Here is a 12478-nt window from a genome sequence, read left to right as displayed (position 1 = left end):
CAGGAACTATCCAGAGCAGGAGAAAATCCCCATAGCAAACCTATGCTGCTCTGAACAGTTCCTGACTCGGACAGAGGTGTCAGCAGAGAGCACTGTGGACAACACAAAAAAGAAATTCAAAAAATAAAGATTTTCCTCTGTAGCAAGCAGCAGCTAAAAAGTACTGAAAGGATTAAGATTTTTTTAATAGAAGTAATTTGCAAATCTGTTTAACTTTCTGGCACCAGTTCATCTAAAAAGAAAAAGTTTTCCACCAGAGTACCCCTTTAAGGTGAAAATAGACTGGATCCTTAAGGGGTTAAGTGGCATCCTGTTGCATCAGTTTTTAATCTGTTTATTTTCCGTTTTTTTTAATTGTCTGGCTGCTTCCTCACACCTTTTTTGAGCATGCTCAGAAGTAATAACGGATCAAAAACAGATTGGAAATAATGGGTGCAAGCGGAGATATTAAAGGCTCATCCATTTTCAATCCGTTACCCATAGACTTTAATGTTACATTTATAATATCTGTTTCTATTCTGTTATTTTTGATGGGAGAAAAAATACTGCAAGCAAAGGTCTTTTCCCCTGTCAAAAAAAAAAAAGAAAAACGGAACAGGAAGATAACTGGCATTTATTAATGGGGACAGAGCCCTAAGTGGAGGTGATGCAGATAAAGATCACACGCTTTAGCATGCATCCAGAAACCTCATTGCAGAACGGTTACAGTTTTTCATAAAACGAAGTGCAGTTCTTAAATATGTGAACACTTCAGCTAAATATGTGAGTATTATTTTACTCATCTATTGAAAACCACATTAGTTCATTGTCCCTAACAAGAAATAGATGTATATTGTACGTTTTTTTTTTCCAGGTGTATGTACGGCGGGCGTACATCGCCTATGAACTGAATAGTGTGCAGCATCGGCAGCTAAAGGACAACACGTGTGTAGTTGAGTTTCAGTTTATGTTGCCAACATCTCATCCAAACAGGTTAGTGTTTTACCTTCTACAGAATTCTAAAAATATTTGCATCAATTGACATCTTAGGTTGTGTTATAGTTTACATCCATTATTGTTATATTGGTAACTTTGAAATACAAGCTGTTAAATGTTTTGATCGGCAGGAGTGTTTAGACCTTCGCCGATCAGGAGAACGAGCCGGGAGAAGTTTGCGCTCAGCGTGTTCTTCTCCTGGCTCTGTGTCACATGGTTGATACCAACTCTCCATGTAAGTCTATGAGAGTGTCTCAATCACATAACACAGACAGGGTGGAGGAGGCAGGGAAAGGAGCAGGCAGCAGTGTGGTCTTCTTCCGGTTCGTTCTTTTTATCATGGGAGGTCTGAACACTCAGACCCTGCCAGTCAAAACTTTTAAAGGGGTTATCCAGGAAAAAAAGCTCTTTTATATATATATATATATATATATATATATATATATATATATATATCAACTGGCTCCAGACAGTTAAACAGATTTGTAAATTACTTCTATTAAAATATCTTAATCCTTTCAGCACTTATGAGCTGCTGAAGTTGAGTCGTTCTTTTCTGTCGAAGCGCTCTCTGATGACACGTGTCTCGGGAACCTCCCAGTTTAGAAGCAAATCCCCATAGCAAACCTATTCTACTCTGTGCAGTTCCCGAGACAAGCAGAGATGTCAGCAGAGAGCACTGTTACCAGACAGAAAACAACAACTCAACTTCAGGAGCTGATAATTATTGAAAGGATTAATATTTTTTATTAGAAGTAATTTACAAATCTGTTTAACTTTTTGGAGCCAGTTGATCTAAAAAAATCAACGCTAGGACATGTAAAAAAGTTTTTCCTAATGACAGGTACTCTTAAAGTATCGGAGATTTAGTCCTGACTTGTCTTGAGCAGCAAAGCTAAATATGGCTTGTCCCGAGCAGCAAGCGTTTTATTTCTCTGCAGCACCACTACTAATGCATGACTGTGCCGGCTTCCCCAGAGCAGAAGAGACACCTCAGAATGCATTAATAAGTAATGATGTATTTCAGTAATGATGTAATGGAAAGCTCATGTCGCCTGTAGAAGCTATAAGGCCAAAACTGCATCAAGAAGATGTGAACACACCCTAGATCAGTGGTCTCCAAACTGCGGACCTCCAGATGTTGCAAAACTACATCTCCCAGCATGCCCGGACAGCCAACGGCTGTCCGGGCATGCTGGGAGTTGTAGTTTTGCAACATCTGGAGGTCCGCAGGTTGGAGACCACTGCCCTAGATATTTGTCAGAATTGTGAACTCCTGTTATAAGATGAATGTATGTATATAATATATAATGTATTAACTGCCATGGTAAAAAAAGAAAAAAAAAACCTTTGCAATTACTTGAAGACTTCCAGTCTCCTTTATGTGATATTGGGGTTGGATTGACATAATTTGCTCATATTTAGTTTAATAAAGAGAAGATACCTTGCGGTATTGTGGTGCTGGCTTAAAAAGTACCTTGTGCTCTACCGCTTTCCACCTGTTTAAAGTGCACAGCCACATACTGCTGCAATTTGCAGCATCTGCTATAAAGCATTTGTGTGTATATATCTGTCTATCTATATATACCTCACTAATTACCTCACTTTTTCATTTTTTGCACTATAGCTGTATAGCATTTCATGTTTTATCTGTATCTTTGTGCTATCAGTGTGCTGCTGTATTCTCCTGTTTCTGTATATTTAGCCTAGCAGCGTGTACCTGTATGCCAGGTCCATATAGTAGTTTTGGTATCAGTAGTGCTGTCCAACTTATCCTTGTTTGTGTTATACATATGGGGGAGTGGCTACCTCCATGTTGGCTCCTGCACCCCATCCACCTCTAGTAGGTGTATATAAGGTGCTTGGACGCCTCAGACCTTGCAATGTCTGTTAAACTGATTGCACGGAGGCATATTCACAGTGTAGGGTCCATCCCAATGAGGTCACCTTACCGTGGTGGGATGGTCCAAGCTATTTGCCCGCCAAATTGTGAGCAAAGTACCTCACTTTTTCCTTTTTTCATTTTTTGCACTATAGCTGTATAGCATTTAATGTATTATCTGTATCTTTGTGCTAGCAGTGTGCTGCTGTATTCTCCTGTTGCTGCTATATATATATCAAAATGTATGTATTTATACGCATAAATCCAGCGAAGACATCTGTAACATACATCATAATTCCAGGTGTTCGTACTGTGCCTCTTTTCTTCTGCATTAGCTAAAGCAGTGCTATGGTTCCCTTCACTCTGCTGTAACTAGTCTGTCTCCATGACAACCCGATATAGGTAATAGTAGTGTGCACAGGAGCACCATTCTGCTCTCCATTCCTGAATGCTACTTAACATCCTCCGTGCATTGGGCTCTTCTGGAGACCTTAATTAACTTCAGGGATCGGGAATGGACCAGGAAAAAGACATCATTGTTTTTTACATTGAACTAATGGTAACGCTTAAGGGGGGAATCTATCAAGGCTTGCTTGCATTGCAACTTTTCCTGTGTTTTGCACAAAACCTGAAAGCATTGCACAAAATTTGCACCTTTTGTATGCCATTTTTCTGGTGTAAGTTATTGATAAGTTCCTAAGTGTTTGAGCAGAAAAGTCAGGATTAAAATGTGTACATAGGAAAAGTTAAAACTGTAGTTTGGATGAATAATAAATGTGCCATGATTTTACCAACATAGTCTTAAGAGAATGGCCCAGATTCATCAAACTGTGTGAGAGAAAAAATAGAGGGATTTTCCCACAATAACCAATCAGAGCTCAGCTTTCACTTTACCAGAGCTCATTAGCTGAGCTGTGATTGGTTGCTGTGGAAAAATCACTATTTTTTTTCTCTCACACAGTTTGATAAATCTGGGTCTATATCTTTTTTTACCTTCTTAATAAGGGGAAATATGTTATTTTGTAATATTATGTTTTATATTTTGATATATTCATATGATGGGATTTATATATGGATTTCCTTGGAAAATAAATAAAATTGGTATTATTAGGGAGATTGACTTGATGAATGGACTGTATCAGAGTCCTAATAGAATAATAATTTATTTGAGGTTACATAAAGCTTTACTTAGTAAATATATAACTTTACTTATATTATACTTCTCTTTATTATATACATTAAAGTTTCTGCATGTTGTGGGTCTATTGAAAAATATTGGCCTATCAGAGTAATTTTTGTTTTGCTTTGACTGAATCCAAGTGATGGGAATGAAAATCTCTCAGTGTAAATCCATAAACCAGGTAAATAAAAAAGGATAGTTTATTGTAATTAATTGTTTGCTTGGACTTTTCGTGTTATTTGTTAAATCCTCTGCATTTCTTTTGTATGATGCCCTGAAAGGCTCTGTATGGCACTGTATATACAGAGCTTAGGGGGCATTCACACCACGTTTTTTTTCAATACAGTTCCCATATACGTGTTCAATGTGAAAACTGCATGGAACCAACAGTATTGAAAACTGTATGCATTGACTCTCCATTGAAAACCGTATGCCAAAAGATGCATCAGGTTGTGTCCGTTTTGCATCCTGTACGGTTTTGTCAGGTTTTTTTTTCCCCCGTACCCAAAACCGTAGTCTACTACGGTTTTTGGTCCGGGTGAAAAACTGTATTAGGCTGGATTCACATCACGTTTTCTCCCATACGGAAGCGCATACGGCAGGGGAGAGCTAAAACCTTGTGCTCCCGTATGCCTTTCTATGCGTTCTCGTATGTAATTAATTTCAATGAGCCGGCCCGAGTGAAGCGTTCGGTCCGGTCGGCTCATTTTTGCGCCGCATGCGCTTTTACAACCGGACCTAAAACCGTGGTTGACCACAGTTTTAGGTCTGGGGAAAAAGCGCATACAGCGCAAAAACGAGCCGATCGGACTGAACGTTTCACTGCGGTTGGCTCATTGAAATGAATTACATACGGGAACGCATAGAAAGGCATACGGGAGCACGAGGTTTTAGCTCTCCCCTGCCGTATGCGCTTCCATATGGGAGAAAACGTGATGTGAACCAGCCCTTAAACTGTATACGTTTTTTTTTTTAACATGGGAGTCAATGGGAACCGTATGTGTGTACGGTTCCATCCGGTTTTCACCATACGTTTTTTAACTTTGCACAGTTTTTTTTCTTGGAATTTCAATCAAACAAGTGAAACTTTATTCAAAATGAATAGTGAAAAGTTAAAAACATATACGTTTTTTTTCTTAAAAAACTGAGGCAACCAGACATAATTTTTCAAACCGGATACGGTTTTTAACTGTATACGGGTTGAAATTTTTACACACGTTTTGATACAGTTTAGTCAGGTTTTGAGGAATACGTTTTTCATCAAAAACCTGATACGGGAACTGTATTGCAAAAACGTGGTGTGAATGCACCCTTAGCGATGGAAAGCATTAAGGCCAAATTACACAGTTCACTTTTACATTGCGGTGACACAGAATGGTTTATTTTTATAAATATGTAAATATCAGGTTTTTGACTGACTGTACAGTGTGTAAGAAGTCTCCAAATAATATGCATGCCGGGACTAATCCCCTTCTCTTCTATATGACATCATAATGGTGACTGGGCAAGGAACTGCAGTACAGGCGCTATCCACTGATACATGGCCGATGACCAGATAAAGGGAGAGGGCAATGTGGGTATGGTTGCCCACATTGGGAAGAATGACTTAAACTATTGTTTGCACAAATAACAAACTGTCATTAAAAGGTGAAACTAGTAAATACAAAGGCATTTTGAAAAAAATATATTCTAAGGGTACGTTAACACGGACGGATCGCAGCTTATTTTACGCTGATCCTCCAACAGTGGACCCAACAGTGTACCTCCATCTGTGCCTGCTCATAGCGGCAATCCACCACTACGAGCAGACACGCTGCACATTGCTGCTGCTCTCGGCCTAGCTCGGGGAGCAGGGCAGCGGCTGTGATGTGTGAGAGTACACTGCACATGAGCGCGGTGACTCTCACATTGCAGTGTGTCTGCTCGTAGCGGAAGATTTCCGCCAAGAGCAGGCACAGGTGGAGGTACACTGTGGAATCCATAGTCAGCGGATCTGCAGCGTAAAATATCGCTGCGGATCCGTCTGTGTGAAGGTACCCTTTGGGTACATTCCGTGTCCTGTGCATATTTGATGTGCAGATTTTGAACCTGCAGATTTGATGCTGTGTTCAGTAATTTAGTTGACATTGAGATCTGCAGCATAAAATCTGCAGGTTCAAAATCTGCGCACTAAATATGTGCGGGATACTGTACGTGTGAATTCACCCAAAGATCTGCAGCAGGATATTTTCTGCTGCTGATCTGCTGTAGCAGTGTTTGCTACCCATTGAATTCAATGGGGAGCAAAATCTGCAGCAGCAAATCAGCATCAAAAGATGCACATGTGAACATACCCTAATGGCTAATATCCTTAAATGGGCACTGTCATTAAAATAATTTTTTTTGCATATGATACAGCAGGTAAAATAAATAAGATATTAAAGGGGTACTCCACTGGAAAACTTATTTTTATTTTTTTTAATAAACTGGTGCCTGAAAGTTAAACAGATTTGTACACTGCTCAAAAAAAATAAAGGGAGCACTTAAACAACACAATGTAACTCCAAGTCAATCACACTTCTGTGAAATCACACTGTCCACTCAGGAAGCAACACTGATTGACAATCAATTTCACATGCTGTTGTGCAAATGGAACAGACAACAGGTGGAACTTATAGGCAATTAACAAGACACCCCCAATAAAGGAGTGGTTCTGCAGGTGGTGACCACAGACCACTTCTCAGTTCCTATGCTTCCTGGCTGATGTTTTTGTTCACTTTTGAATGCTGGCTACTCTAGTGGTAGCATGAAATGGAGTCTACAACCCACACAAGTGGCTCAGGTAGTGCAGCTCATCCAGGATGGCACATCAATGCGAGCTGTGGCAAGAAAGTTTGCTGTGTCTGTCAGCGTAGTGTCCAGAGCATGGAGGTGCTACCAGGAGACAGGCCAGTACATCAGGAGACGTGGTGAAGGCCGTAGGAGGGCGACAACCCAGCAGCAGGATCGCTACCTCTGCCTTTGTGCAAGGAGGAGCACTGCCAGAGCCCTGCAAAATTACCTCCAGCAGGCCACAAATGTGCATGTGTCCACTCAAACCGTCAAAAACCAACTCCATGAGGGTGGTATGAGGGCCCGACGTCCACAGGTGGGGTTGTGCTTACAGCCCAACACCGTGCAGGACATTTGGCATTTGCAGAGAACACCAAGATTGGCAAATTCGCCACCGACGCCCTGTGCTCTTCACAGATGAAAGCAGGTTCACACTGAGCACATGTGACAGAGTCTGGAAACGCTGTGGAGAACTTTCTGCTGCCTGCAACATCCTCCAGCATGACTGGTTTGGCGGTGGGTCAGTAATGGGGTGAGGTGGCACTTCTTTGGGGGGCCGCACAGCCCTCCATGTGCTTGCCAGAGGTAGCCTGACTGCCATTAAGTACCAAGATGAGATCCTCAGACCCCTTGTGAGACGATATTCTGGTGCAGTTTGCCCTGGGTTCCTCCTAATGCAATACAAAGCTAGACCTCATGGGGCTGGAGTATGTCAGCAGTTCCTGCAAGAGGAAGACATTGATGCTATGGACTGGCCCGCCCGTTCCCCAGACCTGAATCCGATTGAGCACATCTGGGACATCATGTCTCGCTCCATCCACCAATGCCACTTCGCACCACAGACTGTCCAGGAATTGGCGGATGCTTTAGTCCAGGTCTGGGAGGACATCCCTCAGGAGACCATCCACCACCTCATCAGGAGCATGCCCAGTCATTGTAGGGAGGTCATACAGGCACGTGGAGGCCACACACACTACTAAGCCTTATTTTGACTTATTTTAACACGTTAACGACCATGGACATGTATACACGTCTAGGCAGGATGCACGTTCCCCCACCAAGGGTGTTGCCCAGTGCACCCACAAGATCGTGGCAAGAACTTAGCTGTAACACACAACCGGGACCCTGCCGCACTGTCAGGACCAAAGTAAACTTCAGTCCCGGCAGTTTAACCCTTACATCCGCGGTCAGAAGTGACCGCGGGCTATAAGTGTTTTAACAGAGGGAGCTCCCTCTGTCTTCCCTGCAGCACTCCGCAGCACGATCGCGGGGTGCTGTGTGTGATCCCTGGCAAGTGGGTGCTTGCCGCTCTACCGGGACCTAAGTAAACTTCTGTCCCGGCAGTTTAACCCTTACAGCCGTCGTAAGAAGCGACCGCGAGCTGTAAGGAGTTTTGACAGAGGGAGGGGGCTCCCCCTGTCTCTCTCCTGTAGCACCCCACAAAGATAGCAGAGTGCTGCTAGTTACCTTGGCAGGCGGGGGTATTTACAAGGACCCTCAGGTCTGCCCCGGTTATTGGCGCCAGAGGCATGTCCTGATATGCTGGCTGCCAGTGTAAAACTGTCAGGCAGCATAGAACTGCAATGCTTTGGAATACTAAGTATTCCAAAGCATTTAAAAAATAAAAAAAAGTGTAAAAACTAAGTGTAAAAAAAGTAAAAAAAAATACATTTATTAAATAAATGTAATGCAAAATAAAAATGCATAATGTGTAGGATCACACGGCGCACATCCGCAGCATATTACATGCTGTGGATGCCCGCCAGCAGTCACAATAATGAGCTCCCTGCTGTGGCTTGGTAGCTTTGTGTGTCCACTCATAGCTGCGGATTTCCCGCTGGCAGTCATGAGCAGACACACTGAGCTACCCAGCCACAGCAGTGATCTTGCCCTTGTGACTGCCGGGGGCATCCACGGTGTGAAATATGCTGCAGATGCACTCTATGTGACCCTATACTGCATCCCGTTCATACTGTGTTTTAGCAGTATGTTAGAGGTATCCGTCAGCATCATGGCAAAAAAAGTGATGCTGACATATACTGTAGCAGCTCCATTAATTTCTGAACAAAATAAACCAGTTTTTTTCTTTTTTCAAGATTTTTTTAATGCCCAGTGATGGATATATTTGCCAGGAGTGGGTGCTTATTCCCACAACATGACAGATATATCTATTAGGAACTTTAACTGTCACAGATCAGAGTGCTCCCTGGTCCAGCCAATACACTTGTAGGGGTGCGCTATTGTTCTGACAGCTCCGATCCTTTGCAGGCATGGATTGGGGTCTACAATTCTATAATGATGCCCTGAAAGCCAAAGGGGGCTCCTCTCCTTCTTGGTCCTACCAGGCAGTCAGGCAACCAGATATGGCCTAATTAGGGGTACTGCCCAGCGTGATAAAATATGGGCGCATTTCCTCCATTTCAAAAGCGACTTACCAAAATGATGTCCCACAAATAAAGAATAAAGCTAATTGCTATTTTTTCCACTGTCTTTGAAATAATTCTAGCCACACAATAAGGGCTCAACGTACTCGCTTTTGCCCTAGGTGAATACTTTAGGGGGCGTAGTTTCGAAAATGGGGTCACTTCTGGGGGGTGCAGTATTGTTCTGACAGCAGAATGCTTTGCAAGTTGAAGTGCGGCCCATAATTTGTATAATGATATCCTGAAAGCCAAATGGTGCTCCTCTCCTTTTGGGTCCCACCATGTGGCCATGCAACCAAATATGGTCTAAGCGGGGGGAATTACCGAATACGGGACAAACAGATGCAATGTACAAAAAATATGTCCCACAAATGATACATTTGTGAAAAAAAGCTAATTTCGAATTTTTAACACTGAATTTGTAATAATTATTGCCAAAAACCTACGGTATCAAAATACTCACTGTACCCCCTAGTGAATACCTTGTGGGGGGGGGGGGGGGGATGGGGGTTCCTATGTTCTACCACCTTCAAATTTCTGCAAACCTACTTCATTTAAAATGTTAATTAAAACATAAAGTAGACATCTGAAAGTATAAGTTTCCTATAGTATTCAGTCAGAAAGTATAAAAATATGCAACCTATTAGTGTTAAAATGGCAAAAATTAGGTTACCAGAGGAATTCTCTAATAAAGTCATACATCCCTGATTTGAAAAAACAGACCTGGTCTTTATGGGGCGTACAGAGCTAATTGTCTTGGTCCTTAAGGGGTTAAGGACATTATGACATTTTGAATCTCCTTTCTGGCTGACCACAGCGCTCTCTGCTGACACCTCTCTTCATTTACAAAAAGGAAAGAACTTTCTATGGCTCATACAGCAGCTGTTAAGTACTGTAAGGATTAAGATTTTCTAATAGAAGTAATTTACAAATCTTTTTAACTTTGTGGCACGAGTTGACTAAAAATACCCCTTTAAAATGTACTCCCTGTAAAAAAAAAATGATTTCTATGCCCCTTTATGGCCTTATAAATCTGGCGACTAGGGGTCTCCCTTCTGTTCCAGACTGTATTCTGTCTAATCAAAAGCACAGACTTCGGTTTGTTCACTGCCTATGGCCAGGCTGCACTTCCTGAGTTTGGTCTCCTTCCAGTCCAACAGCATACCAAAGTCTGTGCTTTTGAGCAGACGAAAAACAGTCTGGAGCCCCTAGTAGCTAGATTTATAAGGCCATGAAAGTGACCTAAAAAGCCATTTTAATTTTTTTTTTTTTACAGGAAGGGAATTACAAATCTTATTTATTTTACCCACTGTATCATATGCCAAAAATTATTTTGATGACAGTCCCCATTTAAAGGAGTACTCTGGGATTGAACCTTTTCTTAAAGTCCTGCCCAAGATGTCGGCATTTTAAAGACAAAATAAAAAAAAGCCTAGACTTACCCTCCTCCTTGCCTCTGGTGTCCTGCAGTCCATTTCCAGGTACCAAGGTTCAGTGTGCAAGACTGTAGCTCAGCTAGATGTCGGCCTCATCAATTTCCCTCCTCATTCACTGATTGGCTGTGCACAGTGTGACGTATTGGACCTGATAGGATGAGGACCAGGATCTATACATCAAGCTGTCTCTCAGCCTATAGCCAGCTGAGGCAGAACATCTCTGTGGCCAGTGATTGGCTGAGCTACCTGCACCAGGAAGAGAACCACAGCGGAGACCAGCAACAGGAGGCACCAAGAGAGGTAAGTCTAGGCTTTATTTCTTGTAAGTCCGGGTTTGTTTGTTTTTTCAAAGCTGGCATTTTGGGCAGGACTTTTTTTTTTTTAAAGAGAGAGAGATGGGTGAAATTATTAATGCTTACACCAAAAAGCTGGTGTAAAAAGAAGTTGCAAATTTGTGTGCATCACTCTGAATATCTGAGCAAAACAGAAAAGTTTCAATTTTTTTTCTTCAAAACTGGGCTTGTAGAACATCTGGAAATTATTGATATTTATTTATTTACGCTAGTTTTCTAATGTCAAGCATTAGAAATTTCCCCCTATGGTATTAAGTTGAGAAAACCCCTGTAAAATTAGTGAATATGAATTTATTATTTATGTATCAAGACTGTATTTCTAGTAACTGGCACTAGATGGCAGTGTTTAGCTGTGGTTACATTCCGAAAGCTGTGAGTTTATCAGTTCTATTCAAACACTGGTGGTAGTACTTTTTGTGGAAAATGGCCAATATTATTTTATGTAAAACAGGCTATATTGCTGATCAGGATAACCTTCCTCTGCTTTGTTTCATGGACATATCGGTGCTTAATATTATCTGGATCTGTGTAATTTATTTAGCCTACCAACCAGCCATAAAACATTTTTACAAAATTCAGAATAAAAGGAATAGTCTATTGTGCAGACATGTGTTGTAGTAAAAAAATAAGATCTACAGCTATTGAAATGTGTTACTGTACTGTTTATATCTTGGAAACGTTACAGAGATGTAGGTCAATGGAGTCTTTATTTCCAATATAACTGCCCTGTAGAAAGGAAATGCACAATAATATGTATTGTTAAACTGAGTAATTTGCCATGTGTTTATCAATTTGGATTTAAATTGCTTATACGTTAACCCTTTGTTTTAGTAGCTCTTCCAGCTCACTATAAACGTGAGCCACTTGTCGGGGCAAAATAACAGTATTCCACTTTTTATTTTCATCACTGCCTTTTTTTTTCCGTCAGGTTATTTATACTGTCATTCTATGCATTGTTGATAAGGTTGTAATGTCATCTTTAAAATTCATCCGTTTTTAAGATCTGTTTAATGTTCCATTATGAAAACCCTTAAAATCGGCTGTTAAATGGCCGTTACAAAATCCCATTATAGTCTATGGGATTTTTACATTATCCGTTTTAACCCGTCATAGCCTGTTATTAATAACAGACGTTATTTTGTGACCGGAGAAAGTAATGGGAGAAATAGTGCATGCACTATTATGACCGCAGTGTGTAAATATAACCGTTCAGACACTATGCAGATAGGCACTCAAAATTCTCTGGATCTTGCTAAGTCACTTATTTGCAGGTAAATATTCAAAGCTGGAGTATAAAATAACTGAACAGGTTATAAGGGTATTAGTATAAAAGATGTATTTTATGCACATAACTGTATAAATGGTGTTTTATGCAGGTAATGGTATAAATGTAGTCTTTTATGTAGGTAATGTATAAA

The 12478-nt window shown here is 41.1% G+C and overlaps 1 protein-coding gene across 2 annotated transcripts in view; it reads left to right on the top strand.

Annotated features, from left to right (window-relative positions):
* Positions 1–12478, top strand: part of ACACA (acetyl-CoA carboxylase alpha) — a 403267-nt gene that overhangs the window by 150867 nt on the left and 239922 nt on the right. For both annotated transcript variants that reach the window (XR_008888830.1, XM_056557545.1), the window contains exon 28: positions 854–972. Coding sequence is in view for 1 of the 2 variants with exons in the window: in XM_056557545.1 (XP_056413520.1) it covers positions 854–972 (119 nt within the window). In the remaining variant the exon portion in view is untranslated. The remainder of the gene's footprint in view (positions 1–853; positions 973–12478) is intronic.

The sequence above is a fragment of the Hyla sarda genome, chromosome 2, assembly GCF_029499605.1.
Source record: "Hyla sarda isolate aHylSar1 chromosome 2, aHylSar1.hap1, whole genome shotgun sequence".
Taxonomy (NCBI): domain Eukaryota; kingdom Metazoa; phylum Chordata; class Amphibia; order Anura; family Hylidae; genus Hyla; species Hyla sarda.
The sequence above is the reverse complement of the archived record's forward strand: the minus strand, read 5'-3'. Positions and strand labels throughout refer to the sequence as shown.